Here is an 18040-nt window from a genome sequence, read left to right as displayed (position 1 = left end):
TGTCTACTGATACAAGTATGTATTGCCTGAATACCCTTAAATAAAGAGGAGGTATACACGGTTTTAAATGGGGTTTGTTGGGGGAGTTAAAAGAAAAGTTGAATATGAAACAGAAAAATATTAAAATTTGTTTACATTTAGGTTAGGTCACCTTAAATTAATTCTTAAATAATATTATTTATATTTAATAAAATAAAACATTATAATTTACTTTCAAGATATTACTACTTACCTTTTCATAAATTATTTCTAGTTTGAAAAGAGTACTCAAAAGACGACTTACATATATCAAATTTTCAGAATTTCTGATTATCGCTCTCTTTTCGCTCTCCTTCTTTTTTCGAGCTCATTGCATTCGAACTCGAATTCGACTCTGAGCCAGTACAGTTGGACTCGAAATCGTTTTCTTGGCTTCCCCTTTCTACAGTCGCCTCCCCAAATAAAAGACCACGCTCGAATTTTTTGCTTATTAAAGAATCTTATCACATTTATTTACTGCATTTTACTTTTATGTGTTTACACCTAATTTGTTTTCTTACTTTCTTTCTGTTTTTTTTTTTCTGATTTTGTTGTTTTCCGGAAATATTTCGATAGCTCGTAGACCAATCTGCGTTTGAAATTGTTCGAATGGAACCTTTAATTGGGCGAATTCGAATTATTTGTAAGCGCAAATTTTCTTTTATTGTATGAATACTTTGTAAAAGTCGTTTATCTATTTATGTATATATATATATTTATATTTACCGCGAATATTTATTTACCTTGTATTAATATTTTTACAATGAATTGTTCGTTAAGTACTCAATTAATATTAATTTTCATCTCTAATTGCCGCAATGGCAATTCGATTCATTTTTTCTGCGTGTTTTTTCCGAGTTTTCATTTGTTTTTCCTCTCTGGTTTTGCGTCTATTTGTTTATTTTTTCTTTTACTCAACATCATGTGATTGTCATACAAAACATTTCACATAATCTTTAAATTATTTACAATAAATATTCGAACGAAAAAAACTCTACTGAAGGCAACGCAAAAACATTTTTCATTCATTAAAGTTAGAAGCTCAGAGCATTAGTAGCTTTTAAATATACTTTCGAATAGTTTTTCTCCTGTGGTTTTGGTTTAGTTCATGTACAATGGCAATGCCCGTATGCAATGCTAAAATGTTTGCTTTCTTATTTTTTTGTTTTTCGTTTTGTTGGGTAAATCCTAAGATGAAAACATTAAAAATTTCGCCGAGAAAACTTGTAGAAAAATATTTCGAGTGTGTGGTGTGTGCGTGAGGTGAGAGAGTAATGCTTACGATTTGGGGATTTTCTTTTATTTAAACATTTCGGCTGCAAAATACCTATTTTGGTTTCGTGTTCGGTGAAGCGCTTAGTTTTTCCAAGATTTATTTGTTTCTATATCTTACGGCAGTTTCAATGGATTTTCCGGGTATGTGCGTGAATGGAGTTTCGGCAGTATTTAATAAAACACGTATCTATTTGCCACACCAACTTACCTAGGCTACGTTCGGGTAAGTGTAATCATGAGCATGTTGGTCTCAATGCAGTAACTTCATGTATCTATAACTATATGTCTTTATATTACGCATACGCATATCATATATATATATATGTAACTATGTATTGCTTATCGTAAACATTAGGCCAACGCACCGTCTATACAAGAGCGAGTTAATGCCGAATCGAGAATTCCAAATCAAAATCGGAGCCGAGTAAAAAACTAAATGAATGCTGATTCACTTATCGACTAAAGCCCTCCTATTTACAAATCGTCTTAAGCTATAGTTCATAGCGTTCAGATTATACATACATCTATGTATATGTACTGTGCGTCCAATGTTTCTCCCTATTTCCGGTTTGTTTTGGCTATCGTTTTAAGTTGGTTCCGTATCCGTACTTGTCTATGACCTAAACAGGGGCAGCTAGTTGTGTGTGTGTGTGTGTTTGGGTGTTTGGGTGTGTCTTACGCTAGTTTAGTCGAACAAATATTGCTAAGTAATATACAAATTCGTTTAAGATCTTCCCAACCCCAAGAGCCCGAACGAGTTCTCGGAAACCGAACTAAATCGAAATCAAAATCAAATCGTTGCGCCTCATCAGCTGTGAGCTACTCTCGTACATGTTCGTTAATACTTTTTGCCTTGGGTCAGATTCTCGCTTAGGTGGTTGCAGTTCCATCTGTGTCTGTATCTGTATCTGTTTCTGTATCTGTTTCTGTTTCTGTATCTGTATCTGTTAGATTAGATTATCCTTAACCTTAGCTCGAAGTAGAAATAGTGTCGTGAGTGTTTTCTGTGTGAGTGTAAAACCGTAATTTCCATTTGACTTATGGCAGGATCCTTTTGCTAGTAACTTTTCTCGTTTACTCCATCTTTGTATATCAGTTTAGTTAATATGTCGAAAATCATTCAGTTAGACGCTGACAACATCTCAAAAACGAAACGAAACAATGACAAAAAAAAAACGCATCGAAATTATTGGAAATATTGTCGATTTTAAAAGCTTAAAAATTTCAGTCTTTGTAGTGGTTTTTCCTTCTTTTTTTTTTGTTTTTTCCTTTTCCTTTAAGTTTTTTTCGTCGGTACTTGTCACATTTTCCACACAGATTTCTTGGGTGCTCACTCTGTTTGGTTTTGCTCCTCTGCGCCTGCAAACAAAATACAACCGAATAAAGCAGATATGTTTAGATATATACGGATATGGAAAGTGAGTCTTGGTTGTTGGAGGGAAGGCAGGGAGGACATAGTGGCAGGCTAGTGTGGGTTGTCTTACATGGGCACTCAACTTACATTTACATTTTAACTAGAAACTTTAGAAGCGAGCAAATATGGTAAGCACGAACACGAAAATGTACAATTTGCGGTGGGCGGTGGCCACGCCCTCCGACGACGACGACGACGACAGAAACTCAAAGCTGTACAAGTACGCTGGACATTTCGATTTCGGAAGGGCATCAGCGGCAGCCGGGGGGGATTGGACAAAGGACATTTTTGGTTAGATTTCGTGAGGGTCTACTGGTTATGTTGGGACTGGTGATGATGGTTTGCTGCACCGAAAAATCATTCTGGCACTCAGGAATATGTAGTTTGAAGTATTACTTTATATTTATCTTTTATATGCTTAACGAGACTCTTGGAGTCCTGCCTTAATTCAAGACTAAATGTTGTGACTTTACAAATTATTTATGTGAACATAAAACATTGCCCTACTTTTCTGATTTTCGTTTTACTTTCTCCTCACTTTCAACTTTTATATTCTTGATTGCAGAACGATGTTTTGTCGGCACACTGATTATGCAGGGGCAGAGATAGCATGTGTTGGTTATTTTTTTGGGCCACTTTCAAGGATACTCACTTCTGGGTCAGACCAAGGCATCGTTGCTGAACACATCGTTCACGTGCTTGCCGTCGTTGCTGCTGCTGATTGGTCCTGCCTTATCCTTGAGGCCGCATTGCTAATAAAAGGAAATTCAAGAGGGAGGGAAGCACTTAGATCTCTGCCAGCAAATTACAAAATAATTAAAACTCAAAAAGCACCCCCACACCTGACGCCTGAAAAATTAATTAAAACAATTAACGGCAGCTGGCGCCCAACCCAAAATTATATATATTATTCCCAGGGATACACACCTCCTGTTTGGCCTGCCACTGCTTCATGGCCGATTTGTATTTCTCGAACTCATTGCACCAGTGCGAGTAGATTTTCTGGTAGTCCTGCTTCTGCGACGGCGGCGAGCATCTAGGTGGGGAAAAGTGAACAATAAGTTATTGACATTTTCACGGAAATTAGGCAGCCAAGGCTGGAGTTGATGGGTTCAGAGGGTTGCCAAGTTAGCTATTTTCCAGGAAGTTCAATTGAAATAATATATTTATCCAAAAAACATGTAAAACCGATGTGAATATTGATTATATAAAATAATTGATTAAAAATTTAAAACTGGTTAAACAAATACAAATACAAATTGTTTAATATTCACAGTAAATAATAAGAAATTTTAAAAATAGCTAGAAGCTCCCTCAAGGAGTCAAAAGTTGGCAACACTACGGAGTCCTTGTTACTTTTGTGGCTGACTCACCTGTGGGCATCCACGGTGACGCCGTAGCTGCAGAGCAGGGTGCCATCCAAGTAGCTGTCATACCGGCCGCCGTCGCCCTCGTTCACCGCCAGGAGCACCAGTCCGCCCTCGTTCGTCTCGATGTACTTGGTGGGCGTGTAGCGTACCTCGTAGCTGCCAGACAGAGATGGGAGACAGTGAGATAGAGATTGGCAAGAGATGGCCATAGAGATGGCTATGGAGATGGCTGCTGCGATATGGCGCAGGGGATTTTCCATTTTCTATTCGCATTCGCATTGGAAACGCACAATAAAAATCAATATAAACTGTGTGCTCGCGAGGCACACAGACTGCGACTCTTATTGGTGGAAAGTTGAAAGTTTTTCCATTACTTGGGCACCAGCGGCAGCGTAAACGCCAAAAAGCAGTCTCGGAGCACATTTTAAAGTGTCAATTTACCGCAGCATTGGCACGGCTAAGTGAGATGAAGCGCCCTACGCTTTCCCATTTACCCCAATATTATTCGCTTTCAATTTTCCCCAGAGATTTTCGATTCAGATAGATGAGGGGAGGGTGTGGGGTTTACCCAACAATAGTCACGCGGTTTTAAAGATATTTAATTTTAAATTTACTTATTAAAGGAGTCCAAGTAATAGATATTCCAGGATATTTTTAATGCCAAAAACCCCGCAACACTCACCGTCCCTTTTCCGTAGAGTGATGGTACCAGCGGGTCTGCTTCTTCCTCAGCACTTCCGGCATCTTGACGAAGCACGACAGATGCAGGGTCTGGCCGTAGGAGGAGGTTACCTTCTTCTTCAGCACACTCGTGTCGCAGATGCCCGACGTCTCGTTGGCCACATCCTGGAGCAGACCCAGCTGGTATGGTCGACAGGCCTTCACCTCCTTGTCCCAGCCGCAGTACGGATCCGCGACGCAGCGGAAGCAGCTGTCATAGCGACGGGCACACATGGCCATGTCGATCTGCTTAACCTGGTGATCGGTGGCCAGGTATAGGGAGCCCGTCTTGTGGCTCAAGGTCAGCTCCCGAATTGGCTCGTTGTGTGGCGAGGCCTCGAAGATGTCCACCAGGTTGGAGTGCCGCTGGCCATAGTGCATAAACTGCACTATCTTGTAGATGTGGCCCGAGGTTGTGGCCACAAAGTACACGAGGAACTCCTGGTTCAGCTTGTCGATCCGTATCCTGCGGGAAAAGCGTCACGGGAGGGGAGAGAAAAAAAGGGAAGAGAAAAAAAGCAGCGTCAGTGGCAAGCGCTTAACTGAAAACACATCCTGCGGCACTTTGTTCACAAGTTCCGGCCAAGACAAAACATTTTTCGCTGCCAGAACAACTGTCAGGACACAGAGCCAGCCCAGGAGTCTGGGCACTACACAAAAAATAACAGAGATAATTATGTTTAAGTGTATTTAGAAATCATTTAAGAGGATAATAAGCCCAAGACATCATGATTTAAGATATGAGCCTTAAAATGCTCTTGGAAATTAATCAAACAAAAATAGCATGGGATAAAAAAAATTATAAAACTCCTTTTACTAAATAATACATCCATTTTCTCTGTGTAAACCCCATATATAGTAGTCTAAACCCGACAAATGTCAACAAGGATACTCCCATGCGACTGGCTCCGTGCCAGGCCGGCAGACAACTGGCTGGCAGCGCTAATGAATACGGCTCTCACTTACTTGTCCACCACCAGCTTGGTGAGGATGACGTCCCGCTTGAAGAAGACCGGATTGCCAAATTCATGATCGACCGCCTTGTCCATTAGCGGATGTTTGCGGATGAAATTCAACACGGAGTCCGGCAGCGTGGCGGTGTCGTTGTGGCAAGTTCCCGGACGTGGCTCCGGCACTTTGGAGTTCAGCACGGGCAGCCAAGCGCTGTTTGAGGTGGCCTGCTCCTTGAATTTGCCTGGATGCGGAAAGGGAGGAGTAAAAGAAAAGGGGAGAGGGGAGGCGTCAGTGCGGAGTTGAGTGCCAGGGCAGTAGTGTGCTGCACTTAATTTATGTGTGTCAGTACGGTGCGAAGTGCTGATTTGTGGCACTCGCACACTCGCACTCGGTAAATATAAAATATACAATTTAAGAATCATTGCCACTGCTTCCATGTTTATGCCAAGTGGTTTCTGCATTAACATTTCATGAATAGCCGAGGTTAATGAATTATAACTAGCAGTTAAATCTGTTTCTATATTTCTGAAATTAAATATGATCTTAGACTTGTCTTAAATATTTCTAATTTAAATCTTTGTATCAAATTTTATTACGTTTATTGTAATTTTAAAAGGCTAAAGGCTCTGACACTAACTTAATTAAATTTTAAAGCTTCTGGTTATTATATTCACAGTCCTGTTCATAAACAGATTCCATGCCTGTCAAGGATAAAATACAATTTAAGAATCATAGCCTGGCCTTCGAGTGCGGCTGCATAATCGTTTGTTGCCATAATTAATTGCTGTGGCTTTCCACATTTATTTTTATTTTGTATTTTTCTTTTTTATCACACTCGCTGCTGTCTGTGCAACATGCCCGCAAACTTTTCGTAATGAATTTTAAGTGTATGCCAGATTTTTTTGCAGCTCTTTGCCCTGTGGCTCCGTCTGTGTGACTGCGTCTGTGTGTTGTCTGCCTGATTGTCTGCCTGTCAGTCTTGGCACCGCTCCACACACACAGACAAACTTTACGGTGTTAATGAACTTTCCAGGCCAACTTGGGTTAAAAAAGTGTTGGCCATGGTACTCATTACTTGTACTGAAAAGCCCCAAGTCCCCCTGAAGTTAAAGTGGCAGCTAGCGCACAAGAAATTCAAGGCGAATGTGAGACTGTTTCAATAAAAGGAGGAGGGATATGTGTGCCAGGAAGCCGGCTGAGGTCCTGTGGGTGGTGCCACCATCAATTCAATGCGCACCATTTAACGCTCAAATTCCAGGGACAAGGTCTCCACCTGTGCGCGTAATTTCATCCGCAGTCACTGGCGAAATGGGAATCCCCCTCAAGAATTATGGACAGTGCAATAAATCACACAAGCCGACATACTACCTACATATATACACTCGAAGGAAAAGGGTCTTGTTACTGCTTGGGATTCTAGGAATTAACTTGGTATAGATACTTTGGTGAAGTATAATTCTTTTTATACTGAAAGATTTCTTTCTTAAGTTAATTTTTAAAATATATTATAAAACAATTAATATATTTCTATTAACTTGGCACATTATAGGTTTCTTTAGCTTTTCATTTCTTATTTTTATAAAGTTTTCCTAAGTAAAAACTTACCATCAAAGGCCGCATTTATATCCCCTATATCGTAGCTACACACTGCCGATCCAATCAGTCCATTCGTATTCGTTGTAAACGTGGCATAGAACTTGGTATCATCCGTGGGCATCTTGTACACCGATTGTATCTCGTTGAAGTAGAAGGGAAACTCGCTGGAAATGCTGCAGTTCATGCGAGCCTTAAGATACGTGGCCCAATTCTGGCTGATCATATATTTGCCGCCACGATCGTTTTTGCAGACTCTGGCCACACGAGAATAAACAGCCTTGCCGCAGTTTATATACTCCACGGCATGTTCCCGGAAAAAGAAGTAGACAAACTCGCCGATCTCGAAAGAGCCAACAAAGTTGGGTTCTGAAAGGGTAAGGGAAGAAGGTGAGTCAGCTAATCAGCTTGTAAAAGTATCTTGAAAGACTTTAACAATTATTTTCTATAAGTTTTTCTTATTTTAAACATTTGTTACACATGGCTTTAACTTACTGTCCAGCAGCTTGGAGTCATATTTGACGGTTCTCTTGAAGTTGGCCTCCTTGCGTCCATTTGTCAGATTGTAGAGGTCCGAGCGAAATATGACGGAATCCGCTTTGGTGAACTCTGCATTCGTGCCGGCGTACTGCAGTTTGTTAGGGGAAGGCGGGCAACGGGTAACGGGGAACGGAAACAAGAACGAGAGACACAATCGTGGTTAGCAAGCGGCGACTGATGATAAGGCCCGAACATCACGCATACGCCCAGTAAGCCAAGGCACGCACGCACACAATTACGCACAAAGTGTACGCACGTGCCTCCCTCTCAGTGCGCCTCCCCTGGCTATGTATATGTGTGTGTGTGTGTATGCCCTGCTCTAATTTAATTTCAGCTGCTTTATTGCTGCCTTTTCTCCCATCTTTTCTGTCTTTAAAATTTTCCTGCCTGCGCGTCCCAAACACAACTTTGCCAACTTCCTTCCCAACCGTCTTTCTCCCGTGCCTTTACTTTTGTAATTTTATTACAATTGACATTTTTCTTTTTATTTGTGCCTTCCTTTATCCTTACTTTTATTCCACTTCCGCTTTCGGGTCTGAACTTACCAGGGCGGGCAAACCGAAGGGATTTCCGTTCTCCACATAGACGGCGGTTGAGTTGTCAGCGGGATCGTAGGGACACTTGCCAATGCCCAGGCCGATGCCGGGCACGTACTGGGATCTGGGTAAATGTGTTAAGTTTGCCTAAGGGTTGAAATGGGGTTTCGGGTGGGTGTATTGGGTGTTTTGGATGTTTTTGGATGTTGGGGGTTAAGGGGAATGATGTGGAAGCAAAACGAAAAGCGCATTAGTTGACTTTAATTTTGGCCGCCCGCTGGCTGAAATGAACTTCAAAACTTGACTGACATTCACAATTAGGCACATTGATGAAGTCCCTTTGGAAAATCCCCTATTTTGCCTTTTAAATTGGTAAAAAAGGGAAGAGTTTGGTTTACAGGAAAAGGATTTTTATAGGGACTTGATCATTACGTCTACGGAGTCTGAGTTTAACTTTATATTAAAAATTATATAAAACTTTAAGCTCTTAGAAAGTCAGTCAAGTTGCTTAAACTCAAATTTCTTAAAACAAAATGGAAAATATTCACTTTCAAATCAAGAAAGGCACTCTTAAATTCAATAAAAATGAATGAATATTTTCCTTTTAATTAGTTTTTTCCCTTTCACTTACATTTATAACATAATCCTTGGGATTGTGGGCGTTGGTCCCGCAAACATATAGCTTCTGGCCATTGAAGTTCATCGGTTGGATAACCCTTATGTGATTGCGGCACTCCACCTTCTTGTCAAGTGCCCCGAATCACAGCATTGCATTTCATTTGGTTTTTATTTTGTGTAATTGTAGTAAATGTTAGAAAATCAAAGGTTTAAGGAAATCAAAGAGTGGGTTGGTTTTTTTTGTGTGTGTAGTTCCGAAATTGCAAAATGGAAATGGAAAAGGGCGAGGCATGAGTTTGGTTCACAAATTCATTGGTTTTATCGATAGACAAAATTTTGCACATGCTTTGGAATGGTTACAAAGGTTAATGGCAATTATGTATGGGCAACTCACCTCCCGCTTGCCCTTGGACACACAGTTAAGGATATCCGAGCCGGTGGGCTCCAGGATGAGTACATCGCGCTGGAAGAATGAAAAATGGCATCGAGTTGAAATTTATGTTGGCCAAGTTTATTGAAACCGTGCTGGAATTCGATGCTGCGGATGCTCAACCGAAGGCACGCGCCAAAAAGAATTTTTCGGTAGACTCGCATGTCCTGGCAGTATTTTCGTTGGTTTTCTTTTATGTTTTTTATTATTGTTATTTGGTATGTTGCTCACGTTGGACATTTGTTTATTTAATTTGATTCGTTTTTCTGCCACTTCCTTTTTCTTTTTGGCGGCACTTGAATCGACAATGAATCTCCTTTTGGAGCTTGTCTTGCTGCAAATACTTTTGCCTAAGTGAAAACCACAAATCAATGAGGGGGCGAAAAAGCCATCGACTGACAATTTTTATGCCTGACATATAGACACAATATCCGGTGGCTGCGAGGATGCACTTTCCACTTTTATTTCCACTTGCCTAAAGTGTCAGTCCAAAGGCACCGGGCAACTCTAAGTGCTGCTGCCTTCAAATGGAATTCCTTTTGGCCGTTTGCCGTCCTCCGCCCGCCCAGCAGTCAGCACAAATAATTGCTGTTAAAAGCATTTGCTACGTCTCAGGAGGTGGCGATAGTGCACTGGGCTGCCGCCTTGCAAGGACGCAAGGACGACAAAAAAAAAAAAAGTGGCGGAAAACGGTTGAACGGACAGGGGCGGATATTGATAGTTGAAGATGGAATCATTTAAGTGCAATTGGTGGCTGTCAGTGACAAGTTGGTCACTCACAAATGCAGCAGAGGCTTAAGGATTTTCCTATTCCTATTTTCCTAAGCCATGAATAATATTCAAGGAAAATGGAACTTAATCAGGCAAAAGCTGTAATCAAAAAGGCATCAAAATTAGGTCAAGAGACCGCAAATCAGAGTCTCTCAACCTATAAACTGTATTTATTATTTAAATCTCTTAAAGTGCGAATAATTCTGTTAAGATAATACCACTATATCTTACCTCGCAAATCGATTGGCTGATGTTGCGCAGATTGAGCCGAAAGATGCGATCCCTGGGGGAGAAAAGGCAAAGGAGACAAAGAAATGAATTAGCATGGTAAAGAGGAAAACTTTGTCAGCCCCCGACACTCGAGTTAATCCCGAACTCGTGCCACCTCATGCGATAAGTTAATGCCGCACCAGTTGCCAGTTGCCAGCTGTCTGGGCCCCCGGTAAGCTCAAGCTCATTGACATTTTCCTCCTGCTTTTCTTTTATATGTTTTCGGGTTGAAAAATTGTTGTCGCGCACACAAACACACACCTGCTGTGCGGAACTGTCAGGCCTGCCAGCGTACTTATTGCAGTCAGTGTGCGCCCTGATTGATTGATATGTCGAATGTGGCAATATTGCCAGGCAAACGCAGGCGGCTTTAAGCGCCGCCATCCGAACACTCGAAACTTTTGCGGCGCCGCGGAAAACAAAAGGAAAATGCAAAGGGGCAGTGGCACTGGCAGTGTGTTTTATGTAGTTCCTGACACTGCCGAGTTTTTTAGGGGCTCTCCCCCGTCAACCCGAAGACCATTAATCTTCATTTCCCTGCCGGGGCGCTCTCTAGGAGCAGCCCCCACGGCAATCGCTGACGAGAGTCGCCAGCTGTGGTTGGTGGATCGCCCGGGTTGCCCGGCTTTCGGTGGTTCCGTGGGTCTCCTCCACGAGTCAAGTGGTAATTTTGGTTACTGTGTTTGCCCGCTCTTAGGCGACCAATCTCCTCGTCAGTGTGCTCCTGGGCCTGCCTTCCTTCGCCCCTCCTAAAAACCGCAAACTGTGAAAATGTGGCCGTGTTCAACTTGCCACAGACAAATGAGCAGCGGCATGCTCTGCCGGTGGTGGCATTAATTCATAATTATGTATGCCGACAGTGTGGCTAGGACCCTTGGAAAAATGAAATATGCAGTCCCAAATGCGTTCGGGTTTGCCAAGTTGGGACGACCCCAGACTTTCCGGTGTCCCAAAACGGAACTTTCTAATTGCCGGCAGCCGGAAAAGGAAGTTTACCGAAAATTATAGGAATTTTTCTACATTAAAAGGGGGGGTGCAGTGTGCCTTTAAATACATATTTAAGTCTGTTAATAGTTGATTGTATCAATAATTCAAAGGTTTATTTGAAAGTTAAATGTATTTGTGGGAGAGGCTACCCCTTACCCTATTTCTAAATACTTATACGACCCGTGACCCGTTCTCTAATACTTACATAGCGCCCACATAGAGTGCATTATTGCGCTCATCCATGTAGAAGGTCTTGTAGTGCAGCGGGCCACAGCTGAAGTCCTTGACATGATCTGCAAGTAGACAAAACAGGCACAAGATTGAGTATACGCCGCATTGTACATTGATTAGCCAAGGCTCTGGCAGTTAATTAAAGCCTAATGAAACTGTCAGCAGCAGTTAGTCAACAGAAAACAACAACAAAAAACCAAATGAACTAATTAAACTATTATAATTTCTGGGCAACAACAAGGAGAAAGTTAATTTATGGGGGGCCAGAATCCAAGGGCCGAAAAGTGAATACAATACAGCCAAAGGACCGACCAGCTCCAGGGCCATGTCCTTGCACATTTGACACTGACAGTGTCACGTACTCCTGCCAGCAATGTCACGTGCTCAAGGCCCGAGTCCGGGAACCCAAAGTCAAGTCGCAAAAAGTTGCACCGCTGTCAATGTCATTAACAAAAGATTGAGGCATTTAGCTGAAATTTTTACGACATTAAGTTGTCAACTAATTTGGCACAATTAGTAAGACAACAACAACAAAAACAGGAGCAGGAACACAAACAAGCCCAAAAACACACACACAAACACACACACAGAGAGGACAAAGGACAGTGGCTGGACAACTTTTTATTTTTTGTGCCAAAGCCTGAGCAAATCCTTTGATGACCGCGCTAAGAGTCATTTTTGTGTTGACTTGGCCAGCTCCTTTTGTCCCGGCCAATGGACATTCGACAGTGGCAACCCCTAATGGCCGGGAAGACAACAAGAATAGCTGTTACAGAAGAGATTTCCATAATAATGCATAATGAGTGATAGATACGAAACTGTTTTCCTGGCCTCATGCAAATTAGCCTCTCCTTCTGACTAAGACTCTTTTAACGATATTGACCCCGAAATATGGCAGGAGTTGGGAATTGTTTTTATGGGGGTTACTTTCTATTATTTTATTACTTAAATTGTATTAGTAATTGTTTATCTCCAACATAGATATTATAAAGAGGCTTTGAAAGGGGTATTGTCAAAATTGTTTTTATCTTTAAATAATTTCAAAAAAAAACACATACAGAAACATTTAAAAGTTGCAGATGAACCAAATTTATGTTAGTGTCCTTGTACTCTTAACACCAGCAAAATGAGTTTCTTTAGGACCCTCAACTGGGGATTTAACCGACTGACAACCATGGCCAAGACACCTCAAAGGAAGAGCGAGCCCAGTCTGGAGCAGCACCAACAACGCCAAAGCTCTACACATGACACAATTCGAATGCCGCTGGATATTGTTTTCTCAGCCAAGCACAATAAGGTAGACAAAATTCTATATATCCTTGGAGAAATCCTAATCCTTTTCCTTAAAGGCCCTGGCCTTTACTTTGGAAGAACGTCAGCGGTTGAACATCCATGGCCTTCTGCCCGCCTCCGTCCGCTCGTGTCGGGATCAGATGTACGCCATCGAGACCAACTTCCATTCGTTTAAGACAAACGTGGAGAAATATCGCTACTTGAGGACCATGCGACAAAGCAACGAGCGGATGTACTTCCAGTTTGTGTGCGATCACATAGCCATGGTCCTGCCCATTATATACACACCCACAGTGGGCGTGGCCTGCACTCTCTACGGCATGCTGTACCGGGAAATAACTGGCTTGTATATAACCAAGCACGATCGTGGCCATATGAAGCAAGTCCTTTCAAATTGGCCGAAATGTAAGGAAATTTGGGCCATCTGCGTGACCGATGGCGAACGTATCCTGGGCCTGGGCGATCTTGGTGCCAATGGAATGGGCATAGCCATTGGGAAAATGGACCTGTACACAGCCTTGGCCTGCATTCCACCGTGTAAACTAATGCCCATTTGCTTGGATGTGGGCACCGAGAATCCCGTACTCCACGAGGATCCCCTCTATATTGGACTGCGTGAAAAGCGGCTAAAGGGGCAGGAGTACGATGACTTCATCGACGAGTTCATGCAGTCGGTGGTAGAGACCTTCGGCCAACGGACCCTCATCCACTTCGAGGATTTTTCCACACCCAATGCCTTTAAGTTCTTGAAAAAGTATCGGAATAGCTATTGCGCCTTCAATGACGACATCCAGGGCACGGCAGCTGTGGGCGTGGCCGGACTGCTTGGCATCCAGCGAATAACAAAGAAGCCACTGGAGGAGCACGTCATCTTATTCGTGGGAGCAGGCAGCGCCGCCATGGGTATATGTGGTTTGCTCAAGAAGGAGCTGATGTCCCGGGGGCTTAGCGAACAGGAGATCACAAAGAATATATACATCTGCGACCAAGAAGGCCTGATAACCAAGGAGAGAAAGAACGTGACGGATGATATTAAGCCGTTCGCCAAGGATATGCAGCCAATAAAGTCCCTGGAGGAGGTGGTGGACAAGTTCAAGCCCTCGATAATAATGGGTGCCACCTCGGCGGCCGGAATTTTCACCGAAAAAATCATAAGAAGTATGGCCGCGAACCACGAGCGTCCGGGCATCTTTGCCTTTTCCAATCCCACCAACAAGTCGGAGTGCACTGCCGAACAGGCCTACAAATTCTCGGAGGTATTTACATTATGGTTAAAAATTAATTAATTATTTCTATATATATCTTAGGGTCGCGCCATTTATTCAGCGGGTTCACCTTTTCCGCCGGTGGAGTTCAATGGCAAACGCCTTACTCCCGGTCAGGCCAACAACTGCCTTGCTTTTCCCGGTGTGGTCTTGGGAGTCCTCACAGCCTTGCCCCGTACAATTCCCGACGAGATCTATTTGGTTGCCGCCCACGAGCTATCCAAGTTCCCCTCGGACAAGGACCTGGAGAATGGAAATATCTACCCGATGGTGGAGCAGGCCAAGGATGTGGCCTGCAAAATTGCCTATGAGGTGGCCAAGTATATATTTGATAAAGGTAAAAACAAAATACTACACTTGAGAGTTTAAATCTACATCCTTTATCCTAAAGGTCTATCGCAAACATCTCCGCCGCCCAAGGATCTCTGCGAATTATTGCTAAGTAACACTTATGAACTGGAGCATGGCAGCTCTCTGGCCGAGACTTGGTCATATCCTAATGTAAAGCCAAATCCCAGTCCTGACGAGCAAAAGAAGAAGCTTCCAGAGAAGAAAAAGTAGGCCACTCTCAGAATGTGAAATTGTTTTTTGGTTTTCTATTTTTTAAAATTCGTACGTACAAATTTCTAATTAAAAAAAAATCCAACAAAATTATTACTTTTATCGAACTTTCGAAATTGTTTACGTTGTCATAATTACAATGGTCATCAAGGGCTTGACATGTATGGGTTCTCTGTTGAGAACTTTTCGGCGTCCTTCCTCAAGGCCGCTGCTCCTTTTCCGCCGGGGAATCAGCTATTATGATGACCTGGATCACATAACGCGGCCCGACTGGCGAATTATAACGGATGGCAGACGAAATAAGGTGCGGTACTCTTCACTAAGCTCCAAAAAGTAAAGTTATGAGGAAAGCCATAGGCTTTCCCTGAATAAATTATTTAAAATTCTAAAACATAATGCATTGCATGCTTAGTAATTATCTAAAACATTATATTATAGCTGCTTCAAATCCATATTTCAGGGCCTAGCTTTCACCATTGAGGAGCGACAGCGTCTGGGAATCCAAGGACTATTACCCTGCACAGTGCGTTCCATGGAAGACCAGATGCTGGCCATCGAGACGAACTTTTATGCACGGCCAGCCAACCTCAATAGGTACACATATCTGAGTTCCCTGCAATATAGGCACCGGCGAATCTACTATCGCTTTATCCGGGAGAACATCGAGCAGGTCCTGCCCATTGTTTATACACCCACGATGGGCGATGTGGTGACCACCTTTGGATTGAATTTCCAGATCGCCACCAGCCTGTATGTAAGCATCTTTGACAAGGGACATATCGTGGAGCTGTTGCACAACTGGACAGAACGAAATGTGCGAGCCATTTGTGTAACGGATGGCGGAAGGGTCTTGGGACTCGGCGACATGGGTGCCAATGGCATGGGTATTACCGTCGGGAAAATGGTCCTTTACACAGCCCTGGCCGGAGTTCCGCCCTCCCTACTGATGCCCGTTTGCCTGGACGTGGGCACGGATAATCAGGCCCTGCTCCAGGATCCACTCTATGTGGGCATGCGCATTCCCCGGGTACGAGGTCCCGAATATGACGAACTTGTCCAGGAGTTCATGGAGGCGGCGGTGGAGTGCTTTGGTCACGATACCTTCATCCACTTTGAGGACTTTTCCACGCCCGATGCTCTCAAGTTCCTAGAAAAGTATCAAGACAGCTATTGCTACTTCAACGACGATGTCCAGGGAACGGGTGCCACCGGAGTGGCGGGATTCCTAAACGTTGAACGGATCACTGGCCGCAAACTGGAGGATACCACATTTCTATTTGCGGGCGCTGGGAGCGCCTCTTTGGGCATTGCCAACATGCTAGCGACTGAGTTGGAGGAGCGAGGTGTGCCGGCCGATGAGGTGGCAAAGAATATATTCCTGCAGGATCATATTGGCCTGTTCACCTGCGATAGAACCGATGGGGGCGAGCCGGTCAAACGTTTCCTCAAGCCCATAGAGGGCTCCGAGGATCTACTAGCCACAATCCAGAGACTGAAGCCATCGATACTTGTGGGAGCGACAGGTCATGCTTCCTTATTTACCGAGGAAATCCTCAAGACGATGGCCAAGAACCACAAGCTTCCGGCGGTATTTGCCCTCTCGAATCCAACTGCCTACTCGGAGTGTACAGCGGAGCAGGCCTATTGCCATACAGAGGTTCGTTTTGGGATGTAAAAGCTAAGCTTCATCTTATATTTATACAACTATTTTTAGGGCCGTGTTCTGTTTTGTTCCGGATCACCGTTTCCGCCGGTGGTGATAAACGGAAAACGATATTCGCCTTCCCAGGCTAATAATTGCTTAACATTTCCCGGCATTGCGCTGGGCGCCATTAGTTCGTCGGCCCAGACTTTGCCCAATTCCATATATCCTGTGGTGGCACGCACACTGGCCGACTGCGTCTCCCAGGAGCGACTGGATGCTGGTGCACTGTATCCACCCATCAAGGATGCCCATGAGGTGGCTCTGAAAGTGGGAGCGGCGGTGGCACAATTTGTATTTGATAATGGTAAGAATTGATCATTTTTAACCATCCTGTTAACTCTTTTGTTGACCAATTTTTCCAGATCTTTCGAATATTAACCCCAAGCCCGAGGATGTTAGTGAGTTTGTACAGAGAAATTTGTACAAAATGGAGTACCGAAGCTCGTTGATTAGTACATATGACTATCCAGAAACGTTGCCCATGCCAAAGAAAGAAACCAAGAAGGAGGCATAAACTTGGCCGGACTCCTGACCTGCTTTTCTAGTGACCAGAAAGGACCTTGTGTAATTAGTTGCAAACACAGCATGCACACACACACACAACAAAACCATGCCACAGGAGCAGCGAAGGCACGATAAATGCCCGACATTTTAACGTTATTATTGTCCTGTCAACGCAAAGCCAGTTGACATGCTCGTGTGCCAGGACATTGTGTGCCATGTCCGTGTGTGTGTGTGTGTGTATCTTGCTGATTTGCATATAAAATAGGACGAAATGTCTGCTCACCAAAAATGTCAATCAATTGCTTTGCCTTCTTTCCTCTCCTTTTTTTTTACAATTTTCCTTTTTTAAGCGAAGAGAAGCGACGAGAGAGACGAGGACGTGCATACATTAAAAAGCAATTGGTGTTAAAAGAGCAGTCAGGCGGCAGTCGCACGTTGTCTGCCTGTCTATCAGTTTGGCATTGGCATGTGCTCCTGCTCCTCGGTTTTCCCTACGAGAGGAAAGCGGGAAACTTGCCTTGCCGCCAAGGAAAGCGGGCAAAAATGGAAGCAACAGAAATGCGAAATCATTTCCCTCGACTGACAGCTGTCAAAATATTTGCTCTCTGTCGATGGCTGCGTGGCTTCTGCCGCTGCGCTTGTCCTTGTCCCCTGGAAATTTCATTTTAATATTCATTACTTCACACTTAACACAGACACACACACAAAAATTCATTGGTGACCACAATCGGTCCTCGAATCGCATCGAATCGCATCGATTTCCCCGAAATAGGGAAGAACTTAAAGTGCCAGCGGCTAAAGATCCTGAGGCCGCTCGCTTTCGTTACGGTTAGCCTGGCTTATGGAATTTAATTGGCCATAAAAATGTATGCGGCTTGTTGAACGTGGCAAGCTGTGCCCGTAAATCGTAAATTTCCCTCTTGGCATAAGGTGGGGGCAGTTTCCGCATCGATTTACGCCCCACGATAGGGCTCTAAATTTAAAT

The 18040-nt window shown here is 43.4% G+C and overlaps 3 protein-coding genes across 5 annotated transcripts in view; 2 read left to right on the top strand and 1 right to left on the bottom strand.

Annotated features, from left to right (window-relative positions):
• Positions 1 to 457: 457 nt before the first annotated feature.
• Sema2b (Semaphorin 2b) overlaps positions 458 to 18040 on the bottom strand; it is a 48658-nt gene continuing 31075 nt past the window's right edge. Inside the window, exons 3-16 of one of the 3 annotated variants that reach the window (XR_001770778.3) lie at positions 11702 to 11789; positions 10471 to 10522; positions 9433 to 9501; positions 9052 to 9162; positions 8430 to 8567; positions 7840 to 7972; positions 7357 to 7713; positions 5764 to 5992; positions 4760 to 5263; positions 4081 to 4233; positions 3635 to 3743; positions 3360 to 3459; positions 2795 to 2932; positions 458 to 2652 (exon numbers count right to left, since the gene is read on the bottom strand). Coding sequence is in view for 2 of the 3 variants with exons in the window: in XM_017169235.3 (XP_017024724.1) it covers positions 3367 to 3459; positions 3635 to 3743; positions 4081 to 4233; positions 4760 to 5263; positions 5764 to 5992; positions 7357 to 7713; positions 7840 to 7972; positions 8430 to 8567; positions 9052 to 9162; positions 9433 to 9501; positions 10471 to 10522; positions 11702 to 11789 (2036 nt within the window). In the remaining variant the exon portion in view is untranslated. The remainder of the gene's footprint in view (positions 2653 to 2794; positions 2933 to 3359; positions 3460 to 3634; positions 3744 to 4080; positions 4234 to 4759; positions 5264 to 5763; positions 5993 to 7356; positions 7714 to 7839; positions 7973 to 8429; positions 8568 to 9051; positions 9163 to 9432; positions 9502 to 10470; positions 10523 to 11701; positions 11790 to 18040) is intronic. The other 2 variants (XM_017169235.3, XM_070284277.1) reach the window with 2 other exon arrangements.
• On the top strand, positions 12753 to 14988 carry Menl-1 (Malic enzyme like-1). Its single transcript, XM_017169237.3, has 4 exons — positions 12753 to 13024; positions 13077 to 14276; positions 14328 to 14622; positions 14677 to 14988. Exons 1-4 carry the CDS (start codon positions 12854 to 12856, stop codon positions 14844 to 14846), a joined length of 1836 nt encoding a protein of 611 aa, XP_017024726.1. The 5' UTR covers positions 12753 to 12853; the 3' UTR covers positions 14847 to 14988.
• Positions 14986 to 17350, top strand: Menl-2 (Malic enzyme like-2). Its single transcript, XM_017169238.3, has 4 exons — positions 14986 to 15150; positions 15307 to 16503; positions 16561 to 16855; positions 16914 to 17350. Exons 1-4 carry the CDS (start codon positions 14986 to 14988, stop codon positions 17063 to 17065), a joined length of 1809 nt encoding a protein of 602 aa, XP_017024727.1. The 3' UTR covers positions 17066 to 17350.

This window comes from Drosophila kikkawai, chromosome 2R, assembly GCF_030179895.1.
Source record: "Drosophila kikkawai strain 14028-0561.14 chromosome 2R, DkikHiC1v2, whole genome shotgun sequence".
In the NCBI taxonomy this organism is placed as follows: Eukaryota; Metazoa; Arthropoda; class Insecta; order Diptera; family Drosophilidae; genus Drosophila; species Drosophila kikkawai.
Note: the sequence above shows the minus strand (reverse complement) of the source record. Positions and strands in the feature narration are given on the sequence as shown.